General features: G+C 37.6%; 2 protein-coding genes across 4 annotated transcripts; one reads left to right on the plus strand and one right to left on the minus strand.

Annotated features, from left to right (window-relative positions):
• Positions 1-678: 678 nt before the first annotated feature.
• LOC111436391 (probable uridine nucleosidase 2) lies at positions 679-1589 on the plus strand (the record flags this gene model as incomplete). The annotated part of the gene is made up of 4 exons (XM_023074168.1): positions 679-775; positions 1028-1135; positions 1238-1373; positions 1461-1589. Coding segments are annotated over 4 exons (450 nt in total), but the record flags the coding sequence as incomplete, so codon positions are not given.
• A 214-nt stretch (positions 1590-1803) lies between these two features.
• On the minus strand, positions 1804-4062 carry LOC111436459 (mRNA decay activator protein ZFP36L2-like). 3 transcript variants are annotated; one of them, XM_023074250.1, is made up of 4 exons: positions 3811-4062; positions 2613-3279; positions 2378-2437; positions 1804-2224 (listed from the first exon to the last, which is right to left on the minus strand). In XM_023074250.1, the coding sequence occupies exons 2-4, from the start codon at positions 3252-3254 to the stop codon at positions 2219-2221; spliced, it is 708 nt and encodes a 235-aa protein (XP_022930018.1). In that variant the 5' UTR covers positions 3255-3279; positions 3811-4062; the 3' UTR covers positions 1804-2218. The 3 variants fall into 3 exon arrangements, with proteins under 3 accessions (XP_022930018.1, XP_022930016.1, XP_022930017.1); XM_023074248.1 differs by having other exon boundaries at positions 1804-2282; positions 3811-4057; XM_023074249.1 differs by having other exon boundaries at positions 1804-2282; positions 2613-3270; positions 3811-4055.
• Positions 4063-15724: the final 11662 nt, after the last annotated feature.

Raw genomic sequence — 15724 nt, forward strand, 5'->3', positions numbered from 1 at the left:
TTAGTTAAGCTTGGTGCAAGGAAGTAGCAGGTACATGCAAAAGAGCTTTTTGTCTGCCTTTTGGAAATTTATGTCTCAAAAAGGTCAATATTATGGTCTGATTGGCCTATATAGAGGGATTCGATTTGGCTGAAAGGCTTCCAAAAAGAAGACCTTAGTCTCTATTTTTAAGGACAAGAAAATGTGAACCATTTACCTTTTCATTGATTCTCAAGCAGGAAAATGTGGGAGTCTCTAATTCAAGGCCTCCAGGTTTCTTGGACTCTCAACTTCCTGAAAAAAAAAAAAAAAGAAGACCAACATTATTATGTGCTTTGCGGCGGGGGATCGAATAAGAAAGCTGAAATCCTTTGGATCAACTTGGCCAATATTCATTGGGTGTTTTTGGAAAAAAGATACCCCACTACTTTATAGGGTTTGTGGAAAAAGGAAACCAGAGAATCTTTGATGTAAATAGAGATTTGTGGTAAGAACTATTTGAAATGATTAAACATGACCCAGCTTCTTGGTGTGCCCTTTTTTGGTGTTAATCTGTGTATATATATATTTTTTTTTCAATGCTGGTCTTTGAAATACTTACTGATTTGTTCCTAGTCCATTAGTATCATGATTAGCTTCATAGAAAGTTATATGAACAATGGACTTTGAGTTAATATATATTTGAGTTTGGAGAAATAGATATTTGGGGATCCTGAAGCTGCAGATATGGTATTCACAAGTGGAGCAGACGTGTTAGTTGTGGGGCTAAATGTCACACATCAAGTCGTCATGACAGGTAATCTTATTTCATGTTATATTCTGATGAGTTAAAAGTAAAAAAATTTTAATGCTCTTCTGCATATTTTGCGTCGATTTGAATATAGAAACATTTCAGCCTATATTTTGGTGATAAGCTTGTTTTGTTCTGTAAATAATGTCAATCAGCTTGTAGAGGACGTGAGTAAGGTTAGGTGTGTTTATAAGTCAATATAATCATGTTTATTTCCCCTTCAATTTGGGTATGCTGTGTTTCACAAAACAATTTAAGAGGCGGATCGTGACAAATTGGGAAGATCAGATGGGAAATTTGCCAAGTATCTCTGCAAAATTTTAGATATTTATTTCTCCTACCACAGGTATGCATATGAAACAAAAGGTGAGGCTACTGAATAAAGTAGGGTCCGTCCACAATAAGTCATCAGATTCAGCCGCACATTGTTTGACTTGTTTGCTGCTGCTGCTGCTAATATGCGTGCAGGGGTTTACCTCCATGATCCAGCAACTGTGGTAGCGGCTGTCGATCCCTCACTTTTCACGTACACAGAGGGCGTAGTTCGAGTCCAGACAACGGGCATCTCAAGAGGACTCACAATTTTGTACAACAATAAGAAAAGGTAAATGTATTTGGGTTACCTATTTCCCCAGCTTACCAGTATTTTGTACAACAATCAGGTAATTGTGGTTAATGTGGAACTAACCAGGTTTGGTGAAGTGAGTGAATGGTGTGATAAACCCACCGTGAAGGTGGCGGTCACAGTGGATGCCCCGGCCGTTTTGAAATTGGTGATGGACCGACTTATCGACTCGTAGAGTATATATAAAAGTTGCAATAAGGAATTCCTTCCATAATATGGAGGAATGGAATGTTTTATATCCCAGGTCTATATTTATAGTCCTTCTTCTCTGTGTTGTTTTTCTTCTGTTATGAATGATTTCGCTTGTGATAATGAGAATGGGTTTAGGATCATTTTGTTTGTCGAGAGTAATATCTCTTGGAAGGCCGTCAGAATTGAATTCTTGGCTTAATAGGTTATACACTGCAACTAAGTAGCAACACAACCTTTTCCTTAGAAGAAGAACACGTACACATCAAAGAATGCACATGCGCATAAGCTAAGTATGAGTGTTTCAAAACAAAATGGTGTATGTATTTTCGAGAAATGAGTTTAAGATGGAAAAAACTTTGGCCCTCCCTATTCTTCTTGTTGGGATGAGCAAAGTTGAACGAAAACTGGAAGCCTCTTTTTGGCTCTCTCAGTGGTGGAACCATAAAGAACCTCAAGGATGTATTGGTCTACATCTCCCCTTGTGGACTTTGTTTCGGGGACAATAGCTTCAATGCTATCATCTTCAGGTGACCAATCAGTGTTCAGGTTGTGTATTGAATTTATTGAATGACCTCTTCTGCTAAGTTCAGTTTTGAAGGTGGTATCGAATGAGTTCGATTGCGTTGTTGTAGCTATTCCTGTTAGTGAATGATTGTTGCGGGACTTGAGACCGTGCGTCAAGTATGGTTCACCAAACTGTAGTAGCAAAGAAATATGCTAAATCTAACATTTTTTTTTATTCCAACAAATTTTGCACTATATTTAATCATCACAGGTCGATCGTACCTTACCTTAGGTTTGGTTTTAAGAGGTAAATGAACAGGCCGAAGCTCCTCCTTTCCATGTGCAAACTGCAAATAGCACATACAAATTACAAAACCCAACTCCATTTATTACAGATCAATGTTTTTCCCAAAAATTTAACGCGTCTGATTGAGAAAATTGTTTGAAGAAAAGTATGCATACTCCGCATATAAATTGAAGTTATACAGATCGTACCATTACAGTGGGGACAAGATAACTAACCTGGCATTTGTGGCCGAAGCGGCAGCTTCCAGAATCCTCCCAGGAGCGGCAAATGTCCGCTCTGTATTGATTTTTGCTTAACGATGAACCACCGCCGCCTCCGGACTCTAAGGCAGACTTCAATGTCTTCGCTCCTCCATGGACCGAACTGATCAAAATTTCATCCATTACTATCACTTCCTCATGGACCTTCAATGGGGTCCCATAAATTTGTGGAGACCTTACAGGTGTCGTTTCCAAATTCTCTATAGCCGAAAGTGGCGACAAAGACGATCCTCCTCTCCGAGAACCGAAGCTACTGCTTCCGGAAGTGCTGCTAGCGAAGTGGTTGATAATAGAGGAGCGGTAGTTGGCATTGATGACGTCCGCAACCGGAGTAGAAAATGTGTCGCCGACGGATGGTAATTTTCCTACCACAGGAGATCGAGAGCGGAAGTAACTTACGATCGGTGTTGAACGGTCATGCTTCTCGGCGTAACGATCAAGAATTGTTGGAATTTTGGAGTTTGTTTCTTGGTGATAGTGTCCGGTCCCGCCGATTACGAGGTGATTGTCCATCTGAATTTTGATCGGCCGAACCGTAGCGTTTAGGCCTTTGATAGTTGACGCTTTGGAGCTCCTCTTGCCCTGGCGATCTTCCATGAGTCAGGAAAAGAACCTGAAATTTCTGATGAAAATTGATAAACTAATCAAAGGCGATTTTATGCACAGAGAAAAGAAGATCTATCGGCATTTTGAAGTGTTCATTGGCGACGTAGAATTAATGTCCAGGCTCATGTCCCTAATATTTCGAAACAGAGATTTGTTCAATCCTGATGCAGTACTCTCCAAGGAATCGGTGAATTAAACTTACAGAAATAGCGGATGATAAGAGTCAGATGCTAAAACAGAGAACAGAGAAGATCTAACCAGTCATTTCTAGAGAAAATAATTCATTCAAAGTGATAGGATCAAACATGTTAGGGCTCCATTCAAAACGCAAATTAAGATGCACACATTGTGAACAAGTGGTCAATTGAAAGGAAAGTGCAGATCGGTGCAGAGTCCAAAGTGGAAAACGTGAAGGCTCAACTTCAATTGGAACTCACACCGGCAGAATAGAAAATATCGTGAAGATTGATTTGAAATTGTTGGAGATGGAACAGAACGCAGCCGGAAGAGTGTGGTTTGAGTGCAAGGAAATGAGTAGAAGACGTACCTGGAAAATGAAAATTCGGAGTTGGAATGATTCAGAGATTAGAATCCGCAGGTGAGAGGGTTGGATTGCGAGAGAGAGATTAGCGTCAACATTTGTTGTTTGGCGTCGTGTAGGGCAAGAGGACGGAAAATGACGATGGATGCGGAGCTTAAGAGTGGAGTAGGAGCAACATTAGCAAGAAGCAGAATTCAAAACAACATTGCACTACAAATAAATTTTTAAAAATGTGTATATATACCCAACGCTACAAGGACTATGGACTTGCCACGTGGATGCATGTTTTTCTCTTCCCATTTTCTCTTTAATATATATATATATATATATATATATATATATATATATATATATATATATGAAATGGTTAATTATTTTAGAAATTACAACAATAAGCCACTCTGATAATATATTAATATATGAAATGGTTAATTCTTTTAACGGAATCCGTATTCATGCACATTCTTCAATCTTCCTCGCGATATTGGTTGGTCAAACAAACAAAACTCTTTTCAAAGATGAGAAAATTTCATTTTAAAAAAATAATTTTTTCTCTTCATATTTTATAAGCTTCCACAAATAAAGAAAATCTAATTAATTTAAAAGTTAAAATTACATAAATTAGGATCGAGCTTGGTGTAATCGACACTATCCATACCCTATAGTCGAGAGAGATTATAAATTGAGATCGTATTTAATACTTTAAATATGAGAGATAAAAAAATATGAAAAATGCAAAGTTTTGAGCCGTGAAAAAAAAACACAGAGTATACTTTCTTTTTGGGGATTTATTAATTTTTTAAATTTGTAGTTATGTAATTATATTTTTTTGTGCAAAATGAGCTTAGGTACTAGAACTAAAATTCTCGCTAATAGCGTGTCAATATCTCACTAATGTTAGACTATTTTCTTTTATTGTTATCGAACTAGCATGGAACTCTAATGACATAAAGTTAATTAACTAAACTCTTTAATTAATTAATTTTCATTCATTAATTTTATAGGTCATTCCATTATGGATTTATAGTTGAACTCCTATGCATTGTATGACAAGTTGTGTTAATGAGTATAAACATTATACGCAAGTGGCTTGTCTTATGAGTTGTTCGTAATTATAGCTGGGTCACAAGTTTGTTTTATCCCTAGAATTACATCTTTCACCTTGAGTACGACTCATTCTCTAATAAACAATTTGTTTATGATCCAATTATAAGCTAAGTCATTCCTGGATAAGTTAGAGGACAAGACCCCATTATTCAAGTAAAAAAATCAACACTTATAATTACTCAACTAGTTACCCTCTACCGGAATGAGTTAATTTCATCTTGTGAAATTATGTTTACAACTCTCTATTTTGTCAAGTTTCTAACACAATAATTATATTAAATTGGCTACAAAAGTCATTCAGACTCTACAGACAAGAATTCATAACTCACTCAAATTTAAAATTGAGTCTCGTCATCTTGTGATATATTAATCTTCTTATCCTTCTATGATAACTCACTAAAGTCATTCGCACTCTTTGGGGGGTTTCCTCGACCGCTGTAGTGGAGGAAGCGGTGGTGCTCGAATCATAGCCGATTTACCTTAGGTGAACAACAACACCATTGCTGCCAATAATAACCCCACCGACAACACCGCGCGGTGGCCGAACTATGTCGTTTGACGCACTCACTCCGTCGTGCCTTACGAACATGGACTGCAGGCAGGGGGTTTTGGGTCTGAATACCCGAGGGTTTCGAGCACAACGTTGGGAGGAGCAGAGACAAAGAGTACGAGAGTAGATCTGGAAGTCACAACATGGATGACGGCTCCAACAAGGACCAGAACGACGCCGACAAACCTCCGATGAAGAAGAAGGAAAGGAGGAGAAGGAAGATTCTCGAGAAAACAAAAGAGAAAGTAGGATATGAGGAGGAGGAGAAGAAGATTCTCCAGAAAACAAAGGTCAATTTTGTTTTTTTACTTTTCCTCTTTTTATGGCGTTTAACCTCTTGGACTCCATTTTTCGAGCCATTTTCACTAATTTTATTCTCTGGACTTAATTTATGACATATTTGAGGAGTTGATGGAATTTGGGATGTTTTAGAAGACTCGAACCCGAGCGAAAAGTGTCACGCATCTCCAAGTAAGTGGCACCTCAGAACTCTGGATTTAGCTATGCTCATAGTATGTATGAAAGTAGGATATGAGAAGTATGTCATAGAAACTTGAGCATGAAATGAGTTGGTTTGATGTATGTAAGAGCACATTAAATGTTAGGATGCATGTTTATCGATGAATGAACTGTTGAGCTATGATGTGATCGAAATTGAGAACATTTCTTTATTATGATATAAAGCATGTTATAGGAAAGTGTTATACAAGTTTGAGTATAGAACGAGTTGAGATGACACTGGTCGAATGTCATTATGTATGTTTACTAAAATGCGTACGTAAGAGTTAAAGAAATGAATTTACGACTAGGTATCTATGTTTAGATCGTTATGCTATGTCACTATTTCATATGTTATTTATGCGGTTATACCGGGATGATTATGGTTCGCCAAGTAGCCCCTAATTGTGAACCTGGCTCGATTGTCAGGGGTTTGGATAACCGTAAAACTGACTTATGATATTTTATGATTTATGATTGTACCCTGTGGGGACTATCGTGAAGTTTGCCAGTTAGCTTCCTGTAGTGAGCTTGTCACGAGCGGCAAGGGTCCACAGCTGTACCTTATGAGATGGTTATGAATATTGTTCATGCATGTAATTTATGTGGTTATACGGGGACGGTAGGGGTTCGCCAACTAGCCCCTCATCGTAAATCCGACTCGATTGTCAGGGGTCCGGATAACCATAGAATTGGCATATGCTGTTTTATGATATACGATTTGTGCCCTGTAGGGACTTTTAGGAAGTTTATCAGTTAACTTCCTTTCAGTGAACCTGCCGTGAGTGATAAGGGTCCACAGTTGCACCTTAGAGTAGGTCGAGCCTTAACATACATGAACCTCATGAGTTATATCGAGGTCGCACCTCGAGGACTCTGAGATATGATGATAATGATGAGAGACTAGCAGAAATAACTAATTGGAGACCTAGAAAACTTTAGAATATTCTGAGGGCTGGAGTTCCAAATGGGACCATGATATGAATTCAACTACTGACCCTTTGTATGTACTCGAAGGACCAATTACAAGAAGCAAGACTAAGAAGATACAAGAGGGCTATACATTGCATCTTCAAAGGCTAGCTAGTGTACAAGTTGAAACAAAGACTTTTGAGCCCAAATATCTTTATAGCATTAGCATGTCAAATCAAGAAAATAATGGAGTGACTGATGTTGGAAAGTGATTAGAAGACTTTGTCTTTGGTAGTTGAACTACCAAATAAGACAATTTATGTTTGCCTTATTTTCTTCAATTTGTATTTAGAAGCTTTTGTTGGTAGTTGTAATTTGTAGTTGGTAGATGAACTTCATTATTGTGGGTTATCTTGTTGGTCTATTTAAAGGTATGTAATACTCATGCTTAAGAATCATTGTTGAATACAAACAAAACCTTTGTGTTTTCTTGATACCTATTGGTGTTATTTTTCAAACCTTGCTTTAGGTTTGATGTTTAAACTGATTCATTGAATTAGTTTTGATTAAGCTAATTCTGGAGTGAGTCATCTTGGAATCTAAGAGTGACTATCATAGATTCCAAGTTCGATTTAAGATTCATTCATCTTCTAACCAGCTCTCGGTTAGAATCAATTCGTTAAGTTAGTTTTCTTTGTGAACGTTTGCAAGGATTCTAGAAGAACCTCTAGCTTTGCAAAATCTACCGCATAGTTGGCGCTTATCAGACAAAGAACCAAAAGAAAGTAAATGAGAAAACCTAGGGTGTTGTTAGGTTTTTACAGAAGAATAACTAAGCTAGAAACATAAACAATTGTAGTTTCAAAGTGATAATATTATTGAATACTGAACTTAACTTTTATAGCCTTATAAATAACCATAGAAATAGAAACTAACCACAAATTTCGTGAAGTAACTATACTAAATACCTAAAAGTACTCTAACTATCTGGAAAGAAACGATCTCTATTTAACTATTTTGACATAATTAAATTCTTCTAGTAATCCCTTGCTCCCACCAAGCGGTGCTTTCTGAGACCCAAGATCTTTTCTAGGTGGGATGCCCTGCACCATGTTTCCTTTGCAGGATGTCATGGTTGGCATCAAGTTTTCTTCACCTAGAAGAGATGCCCTACACCAAGTTACGGATACCCAAAAGATTTGCAGGATGTCGTGTTCATGTTTGCATTGACCACGTGACCTTTATGGTCAACCATGGGGAGTAGTCTAGGGCCACGAAGGAACAAGAAGAAAGTAAGTTAGCTTAACCAAGAATCAAGAACCTCCTAAGACCTCCCATAATACGTGCTCATGACTTAGACTACGTTGCTTAGAACGCATGAAGCCTTGAGCGTAGGTATTCAGACTGTATTATAAGGCAAGCCCTTGATGCAGGATTAGACTACATCGCTTGGAACGTAAGAAGCCTTGGATGTAGATTTTCAAACTATGCCGCTTGGAATGCATGAAGCCTTGGGCATAGGTTAGCAAATCGTATCGAAGGGCAAGCCCTAAGATGCGGGTTAAGACTACGTCGCTTGGAACGCATGAAGCCTTGGACGTAGGTTAAGGCTGTGTTGCTTGGAACGCATGAAGCAGTGGACACAGGATTGTCAGGTGCATGACTAGTGCCGTAAATCCCAGAGGGAGTGTCTTGGAAGAACAAGAACCTAGAAAGTACCAAGAACAAGAGAAAGATCAAGAAGTATGGATCAAGATCCTAATTCTAAGGACAAGAACCAAGAACCATAGTACTAAGGCCCCTAAATAAAATCAAGGTTTTAGAATTTAAGGACCAAGGTCCTCATGATAGATCAAGATAAGAACCCCAAGTCTAGAACAAGTAGAGGGCCTAAGTACTTAGAACAAGAACAAGAACAAAGAATGTGGTACCCTAGTATATCAAGGACACGATTAAGAGCCTACAAGTAGGCTACTTACGGAGTATTTGCACTTATTCCTTATTCTCCATTTTTTTTAGGTAATAAAGAGCTGGTCGAGGATAGGAGTGGACTCTTGAGAATGTGCCATAGACTAACCTCACCCGTCGTCCTCAACCCTTTTGTCCTAAAATGTTTCGTGTTCGTTCCTTATTTTGTATTTTAACAAGTATCTTGTGTTTTAAATACTTATGTACAAACTTTATTTTGATATTATGTAAAAATAATGTTTTAAATTCCTTTGTTTTATTTCGCAAAAAATTTACTCGCCTTTTTGAATCATCGAGTCAACCCAATCCTTACATATTCACCCACTATCCAGACGTATGTCGTAAATGGTTAAACATGGAAACGAAAGAGTCTCATGCTTGAGAGAGCCCGGATGGATAGATGTTTGGGATGTCACGATGAGATGATCAACAGATGTGCCAGTTCTCAATGAATGTGTTCGAGAAAGCCAAGATGGTCCAGCTATCTCGAGACATGGGATGACATGACAATATTTGAGTCGTGTTGTTGGGAACTGAAATGACAATGAGATGCAACGTTGTCGTCTCCCTGTTGAGTTTTTTGCTTGTTTGTTTGCACAAATATTTTAGTGCTTCAGTTGATTGACAGGATATCTCCCTAATAAACTTGCACGCATGATTAGATTATGTATACGGTGCTCTACGAAATTGATAGGATTTCTCCATAGAAAAGCATGCACAAGAGAACCAAACTAAGTTTATTGTGCTACAACTAGAGCGGTTTAAATGTTGACCCAAGTCAGTATGTTTTTAATAAAGCTTGCACCCCACAATCGTGAGCGATTAGAGATTTACATCTGTGTGCATCTAGAGATTAATTTAGACTTGAGAAACAAATCCCAAACATCCTAGAAATGAGAGATGGAATTTAGATTCTTAAACAAGCATAAAAACTTAATAGACCTCCACGACATCGGAGATGAAAAAAACAGCTCACCAATCTGCTAGTATAAAGGAAAGTGAATAACGTAGGAAATGCAAATTTTTCCAATAGAGGGAAGTGAATGAAGCTAGTAGTGTAGATTTGTTTTATGGGGGAACATGGATGACCGGGGTAGTCATTGGAGCTGGCACGGGCAGGGGATCAGACCCTCTACTTTCCAATTTCAAACTTTCGAATTTTTATTGAGGGTCTTATGTTGAGTTTGAAGATGAATTTTATGGTCCATATTGATATTGATGTAATGCACGTATCACAGCATGAAGCTCTTCATCATAAGTTGGATACCTCAAAGATACACCGTTCAATAAAAGAAGAATCTTTCTACTACATAATTTCAATAAGGGTGATGCAATTTTCTTAAAATCTTTAATTAACCTCTTACTTACCCTTTTAGGTGTAGATCAATCTCTTATTGCCTTTACTTTCACCTTGTCAAGTCATTTAAATTTACATAAAAACATTCCTTTCAAGCGGTCCAATAAGCATCAGACTAAAAAAATCATTCAGTACATGAAAACATTCCTTCTCTAAGCCTCTCATCCAAAATTAACCAATCCTTTAACTTCATGGAATCAAGAGGAGAAGATTTACACGAAGAAGTCGGGAGCTGAAGAGCTTTCTATCGAGCTATCCAATAAGCCTCGGATTTGCAAAACTTTGCGTAATAAATTGAAAGAAAGAATTGAGAAACCGGGACATACCGAAGAATTTATCCATCCAAAATGAATTCTTAAGCTTGATGGGAAGATAAAGAATAAATCATCTTTTGAGATGACTATCAACTTGTAAATGATACTCTCAATCTTGTCATGCAAATAGTCATTCATACCTAAGCTTAATAGGTCGCATCCTTTTGGGTTCTGAACGAGTTGAATCTCCGGTGAGGCCAGCCGCGGCAAGGGTCCTCCTTTGTAGAAAAATGCATGGAAGTGGGGAAGAAATGGGTTGAAGGTGGATCCAAGTAGAAATCATTTTTGTTTTCTTTAGCTTTAAATGTGCGTTTGGTTGGTTGGTTGTGGGCAGGGATCGGCTAATCTCAACCATACATACTCCACATTTCAAGTTCTTTATACCCAAATCACCAACCTAAACTATTTTGTTCATTTCATATTCTTTACTACTTACCTCATGCATACCCTCCAATCTTAGGCTATTCATTACAATCTTAGGCTATTCATTACAATCTTAGACTATTTAAGAAACTTAGACTATTTAAGAAACTGTTGCGTGTACTCTCATCTGGGATGGATATTGTAGATATGATTCATTAAGCTTTCCATCCATGATACTCTCATCTGGGATCGTAATACATCCTCACAGTAAAAATTACTATTCCTAAAAGCATGACCATCAAAAATTTAAAAGCACGACCATCAAGAATCTTCTGAAATTAATTAACATCCATGGAATTGGAGAATGTAGCCAGATAATCAAATTGAAAACCCAAATCTGTTATACTCCTTATTTATTGACGGCTATCTCGTGATAGATTTGTTAGTGAAAACAAGTCAGACACTAAACTCTGATCATGTTTCTCATATATGTCAGCAGTTGACCATGAAGGGAAATTTTTTTGAGCTGAACGCGTGTCCGATTGTGGCGTCTAGATGATATTTTCACTACTTAAGGAGTCAATTGAGAATAGGGAATTCTCCCCATTGAGTTCATACCTTTGTTGTTTTTTTTCCTCTTTTACAATCACATTCAAGCAATTAGGGGCACACGAGGGAGCGATGCCCCTGTATATGTGAGGAGGAAGTGCATTGATAAATGATGGCAATTCAAGGGAACAAATTGTGATGGATTCAGCAAGATTCTGAGATTGAGGTGAAGCATTTTTAGACTTCTCTTTGTGATCATGATCATCATCCTCTTCACTGCCGAGGGACGAAAGCCAATTCATAGAAGCTTCAATGGGTGAAGGAACCTTTAAAACAACAGAATCAGAAGATTTCCTTGTGATGCTTCGCTCTTCTTCTTTTTCATTTACAAAATTCTGAATAGGCTTGAGTTTATAACTTGACGCAGTATTCTCTCCCATCACAAGAACCCCTCTCGGTTTGCACTTTCTCTTGTTAGTGACCCCAGAAAATGACGTAGCCAACACTATAGTAAAGAGGCGTCGTTGTAGACACAAATGCGGAACCTGAACCACATTGTATTTCTGGCGAGACAGAAGCTTGAATAGGAGGCGTTTTACTACAACCGACGTATGAATTCTCCCTTGCTACAACTTTATCATCAGTTCTCCATTTTATGCATGAGAGTAAAATTGAAATGGAGGGGATGAATACTATAGAGCAAAAGTCTAAGGATAAACAAAACTATATAATTAATTTATATAAATAATTACATCTTCTCCCTCCATGCAAAAGCCCAATAATAAATAAAACTATATAATTAATTTATATTAATAATTACAACTTAACGAGAAATAGATTGTTTGTACGATTCTCATAAAGAGTTGAGACGTGGGTCAGACTTGATTAGGGGCGTGACTTAGTTTGAAATAGAGGGGATGAAGACTGCATTACCAAACTATGCAATACAAAAATCCAATTGTTAATAAAATTATATAATTAATTTATGTCGGGAATAAACGGAGAAAAAAAAAGCAGTTTTTAATTTGGTTAAGTTTAGCCGGTTCTGAAAAGGAAAAGACGAAAGCATTGAAAAGATGAAAGGGCAAGAATTATTTTAGGAAAGAGTAGGTATGGGAGAAAGCAGAAAAGTAAGCAATAATCACATAGCAAAAGAAGTAGAATAGAAAGTGTAATATAAAAACACTTTTGAGAATTCTTTGTCTCTCTATTTCTCCCCTCTCGACACCCCTTCAAAGTTTCGTGAGAGTTATCTAAACGAGTTAGTTTCAGAGCGAGCATCTATTTTCTATAAGTTGGTATCGGAGAGGCTTTTAATTTCTACAAATTGGTATCAGAGCAAATTTATTTTTCTACAAATTGGTATCAGAGCCGATGACGAACATGATGGGACAAATGCCGCTACCACGATTAATGAAGACGAACTACGAGAATTGGAGCATCCAAATGAAAGCTCTTCTCGGTTCTCAAGATGCATGGGAGGTGGTCGAAGAAGGTTTTGAAGAATTGAAGGATTCCACGGGTTATACGGCGGCGCAAAACAAGACGCTAAAGGAATTACGATCAAAGGATAAGGCAGCATTATACATGTTGTTCTAAGCTGTTGATGAGTCGGGCTTTGAGAAGATTGCAAGGGCAACTACTTTAAAAGAAGCGTGGGACGCTCTAGAAAAGGTGTTCAAAGGAACCGACCGAGTCAAGCAGGTGCGTCTCCAGACTCTGCGTGACGAGTTGGAGAGCATGAAGATGAAGGAGTCAGAAAACATATCTGACTATATTACACGTGTATAGACCATGGCAAATCAGCTAAATCGAAATGGAGAAATGTTACCCGAGACGCAGGTTGTGGAGAAAATCTTGAGGTCGTTAACAGACAACTTCGAGAATGTCGTATGTGCCATAGAAGAGTCAAAGAACCTGACGAAGTTCACAGTCGATGAGCTTGCCGGTTCTCTCGAGGCACACGAGCAACACAAGAAAAAGAAGGAGGAGACACTCGATCAAGCGCTTTAGACGAAGGCATCAATAAAGGATGGAAAAGTACTCTACTCACAAAATTTTTGAGGTAGAGATTGGAAGCCGCGGGAATGGTCGAGGTGGTCAAGACAACACTTACAAAGAAAACTACCAGGAGAAGAGACTGTCGAGCCAAGCAAATTAGCGTGGAAGAGGACGCAAGGAAGGGCGCGGTCAAGGAAACAATTTCAACATCCAGTGCTTTAAATGTCAGAAATATGGCCACTATGCAAATAATTGTAACTCCGACAGATGTTACAATTGTGGCAGAATGGGTCACTATGTGAGAGATTGTCGAGCCGAAGAAAAGGTGGAAGAAACCATCAATCTAGCCTTGGATGACGCAACAAGTGGAGGCATCCTCTTGATGGCTCAAAATGAAGAGCCGAACACAAAAGGAGATGGCAGCGCGAAAGACGATAGCGACTGTCGTGAGCCGATGGTGATAGTGAGTCGCTATGTGCGAGTAAATGAAGCAAGCGAATGGGACTGGAACAATTCGACGGAAGTCAATATCGAAGTTGGATCATCAGTCGCTGCACCAACAAGTGTACCAACAAACTCAGAAATTTTCGATAATGAAGATGAACCACGACAACCCAAAATGTGAAGTTTGCGAGATTTGTATGTGTAATAGCCCAAACCTAAATAAAGAAATAAAGAATAAAAATAATTATAAAAAATAGTTAAAATTATAATAAAAAATAAAAAATAAAATTAATTAATTAATTAATTAAAATAAAAAATAAAAAAATAAACCTTTCCCCATCTCTCTCCATTAACCTCTCATCCCTTCCCACAATTATCTCTCCTCTGCCCATGTACGCTGCAAAAAAAAAGAAACAGAAAACCTGACAAAAAAAAAGAGAGAAAGAAACAGAAAACAATCATCGTCAGATTTGAGAAGAAGTATTTGAACAGATTGCAGATTTAGAGATTTTTGTCAGTTATTACGGTAAAATTCTATATCAGAACTCCTTTTCCTTTGTAGTTATGCTTATAAGAAATTAATTTAGGATCAAATCTTCTTTCCTATCTTACCGTATGTAATAATCAGATCTCATGTTCAATTAATTAGATTTTTTTTAGCATCGGAAGTTATAGGAAATAAGGTTAGAATCAATATAATTTTAGCTGTCAGATCCATAAATCTGTAAGATAGGAGCCAAATTAAAATTGGCCAATAATATCGGTTTACATAATGAAAATAAATATAGAATTAGAGTAATATCTTATTTACAGATGTTTACAAAACTGAGAATCAATTTACAGAATGGGAATGAAAATAATTACCATGAGGGAGGCGGGAAGATTTGTTAAACAGAATTTAAAAATATAACAGGAGATATCAGAGGGCATGAAATTAAATTCTGTGTAACAGTAAATATCAGAATTTTAACAAGGTAAATTAGAGAAATAATTGTATAGAGTTCAACTTGAAATTGATGTCATGAACTCATATAGGTTGACTCGGATTTAAAAGGAAGGAATCGAACTTTCATTAAGGATATATTTGTGACAACAACTTAAGCTAGCCAGGTAAGTGACCTTACTATCGGCATGGTTATATTTGATGTTGACACGTGCCCTGTGGTTCGGCACGCGTCATATATATTGATATGTGTGAATTGTCTGTGGATCGATTTGCTTCCTATATGTTATGTTATGCTATATAATATGTGGATTGTATGATAATAATTATGGTACGATGTGCTCTAGGAGATGTTTGAGATAGGATATGAGAAGGATGCACAAAACAAAATGTAACGATAGGAGTAAGATACGTTCACGAAACGTTAGGTTAGGTTACATACCGGAGTGCTATGGATAGGAGAGATTGATGAAAGAATACGGTTAGGTTATGGGTAGAAAGGGATAGGTTTGTGATAGATTGATAGAACGATGGCGTTAGGATACGTTCTGGTGATGATATGACTAAGGTACGTCACGTAATGATATGTCTGTGATAGGTATAAGAACGTTAAGGCTAGGGTAAGTTAGAGAACGATATGACTATGAAGTGTTTACGTTATGTCTTGGTTATGATATGATCCATTGTATGCTAGATTATTATGCTCAAGTACGAAATCATGTGAACGTGAATGTATGTTATTTATGCTGCTTAGTTGATGTGATATGAATGCATGTGACGATGTGTGGCCCTTGTACTATTATGGCTTGTTGTATGGGTATTGGAATGTAACTGAATGAATTGTATGACATGAAATACGGTAAATTGCACGATACATAACCCCGCTAGGAATATGTATGATACGCGTAACGAAA

This window comes from Cucurbita moschata, unplaced genomic scaffold (genome assembly GCF_002738365.1).
Source record: "Cucurbita moschata cultivar Rifu unplaced genomic scaffold, Cmos_1.0 Cmo_Scf00054, whole genome shotgun sequence".
Lineage (NCBI taxonomy): Eukaryota > Viridiplantae > Streptophyta > Magnoliopsida > Cucurbitales > Cucurbitaceae > Cucurbita > Cucurbita moschata.

Coding starts and splice junctions, on each gene's coding strand:
- LOC111436459 (XM_023074248.1), bottom strand. CDS start 3,254: ATGGAAGATCGCCAGGGCAAGAGGAGCTCCAAAGCGTCAACTATCAAA. Junction 2,438..2,612: donor GCTTCGGCCACAAATGCCAG/GTTAGTTATCTT, acceptor TGCTATTTGCAG/TTTGCACATGGAAAGGAGGA. Junction 2,283..2,377: donor CTCTTAAAACCAAACCTAAG/GTAAGGTACGAT, acceptor TTGCTACTACAG/TTTGGTGAACCATACTTGAC.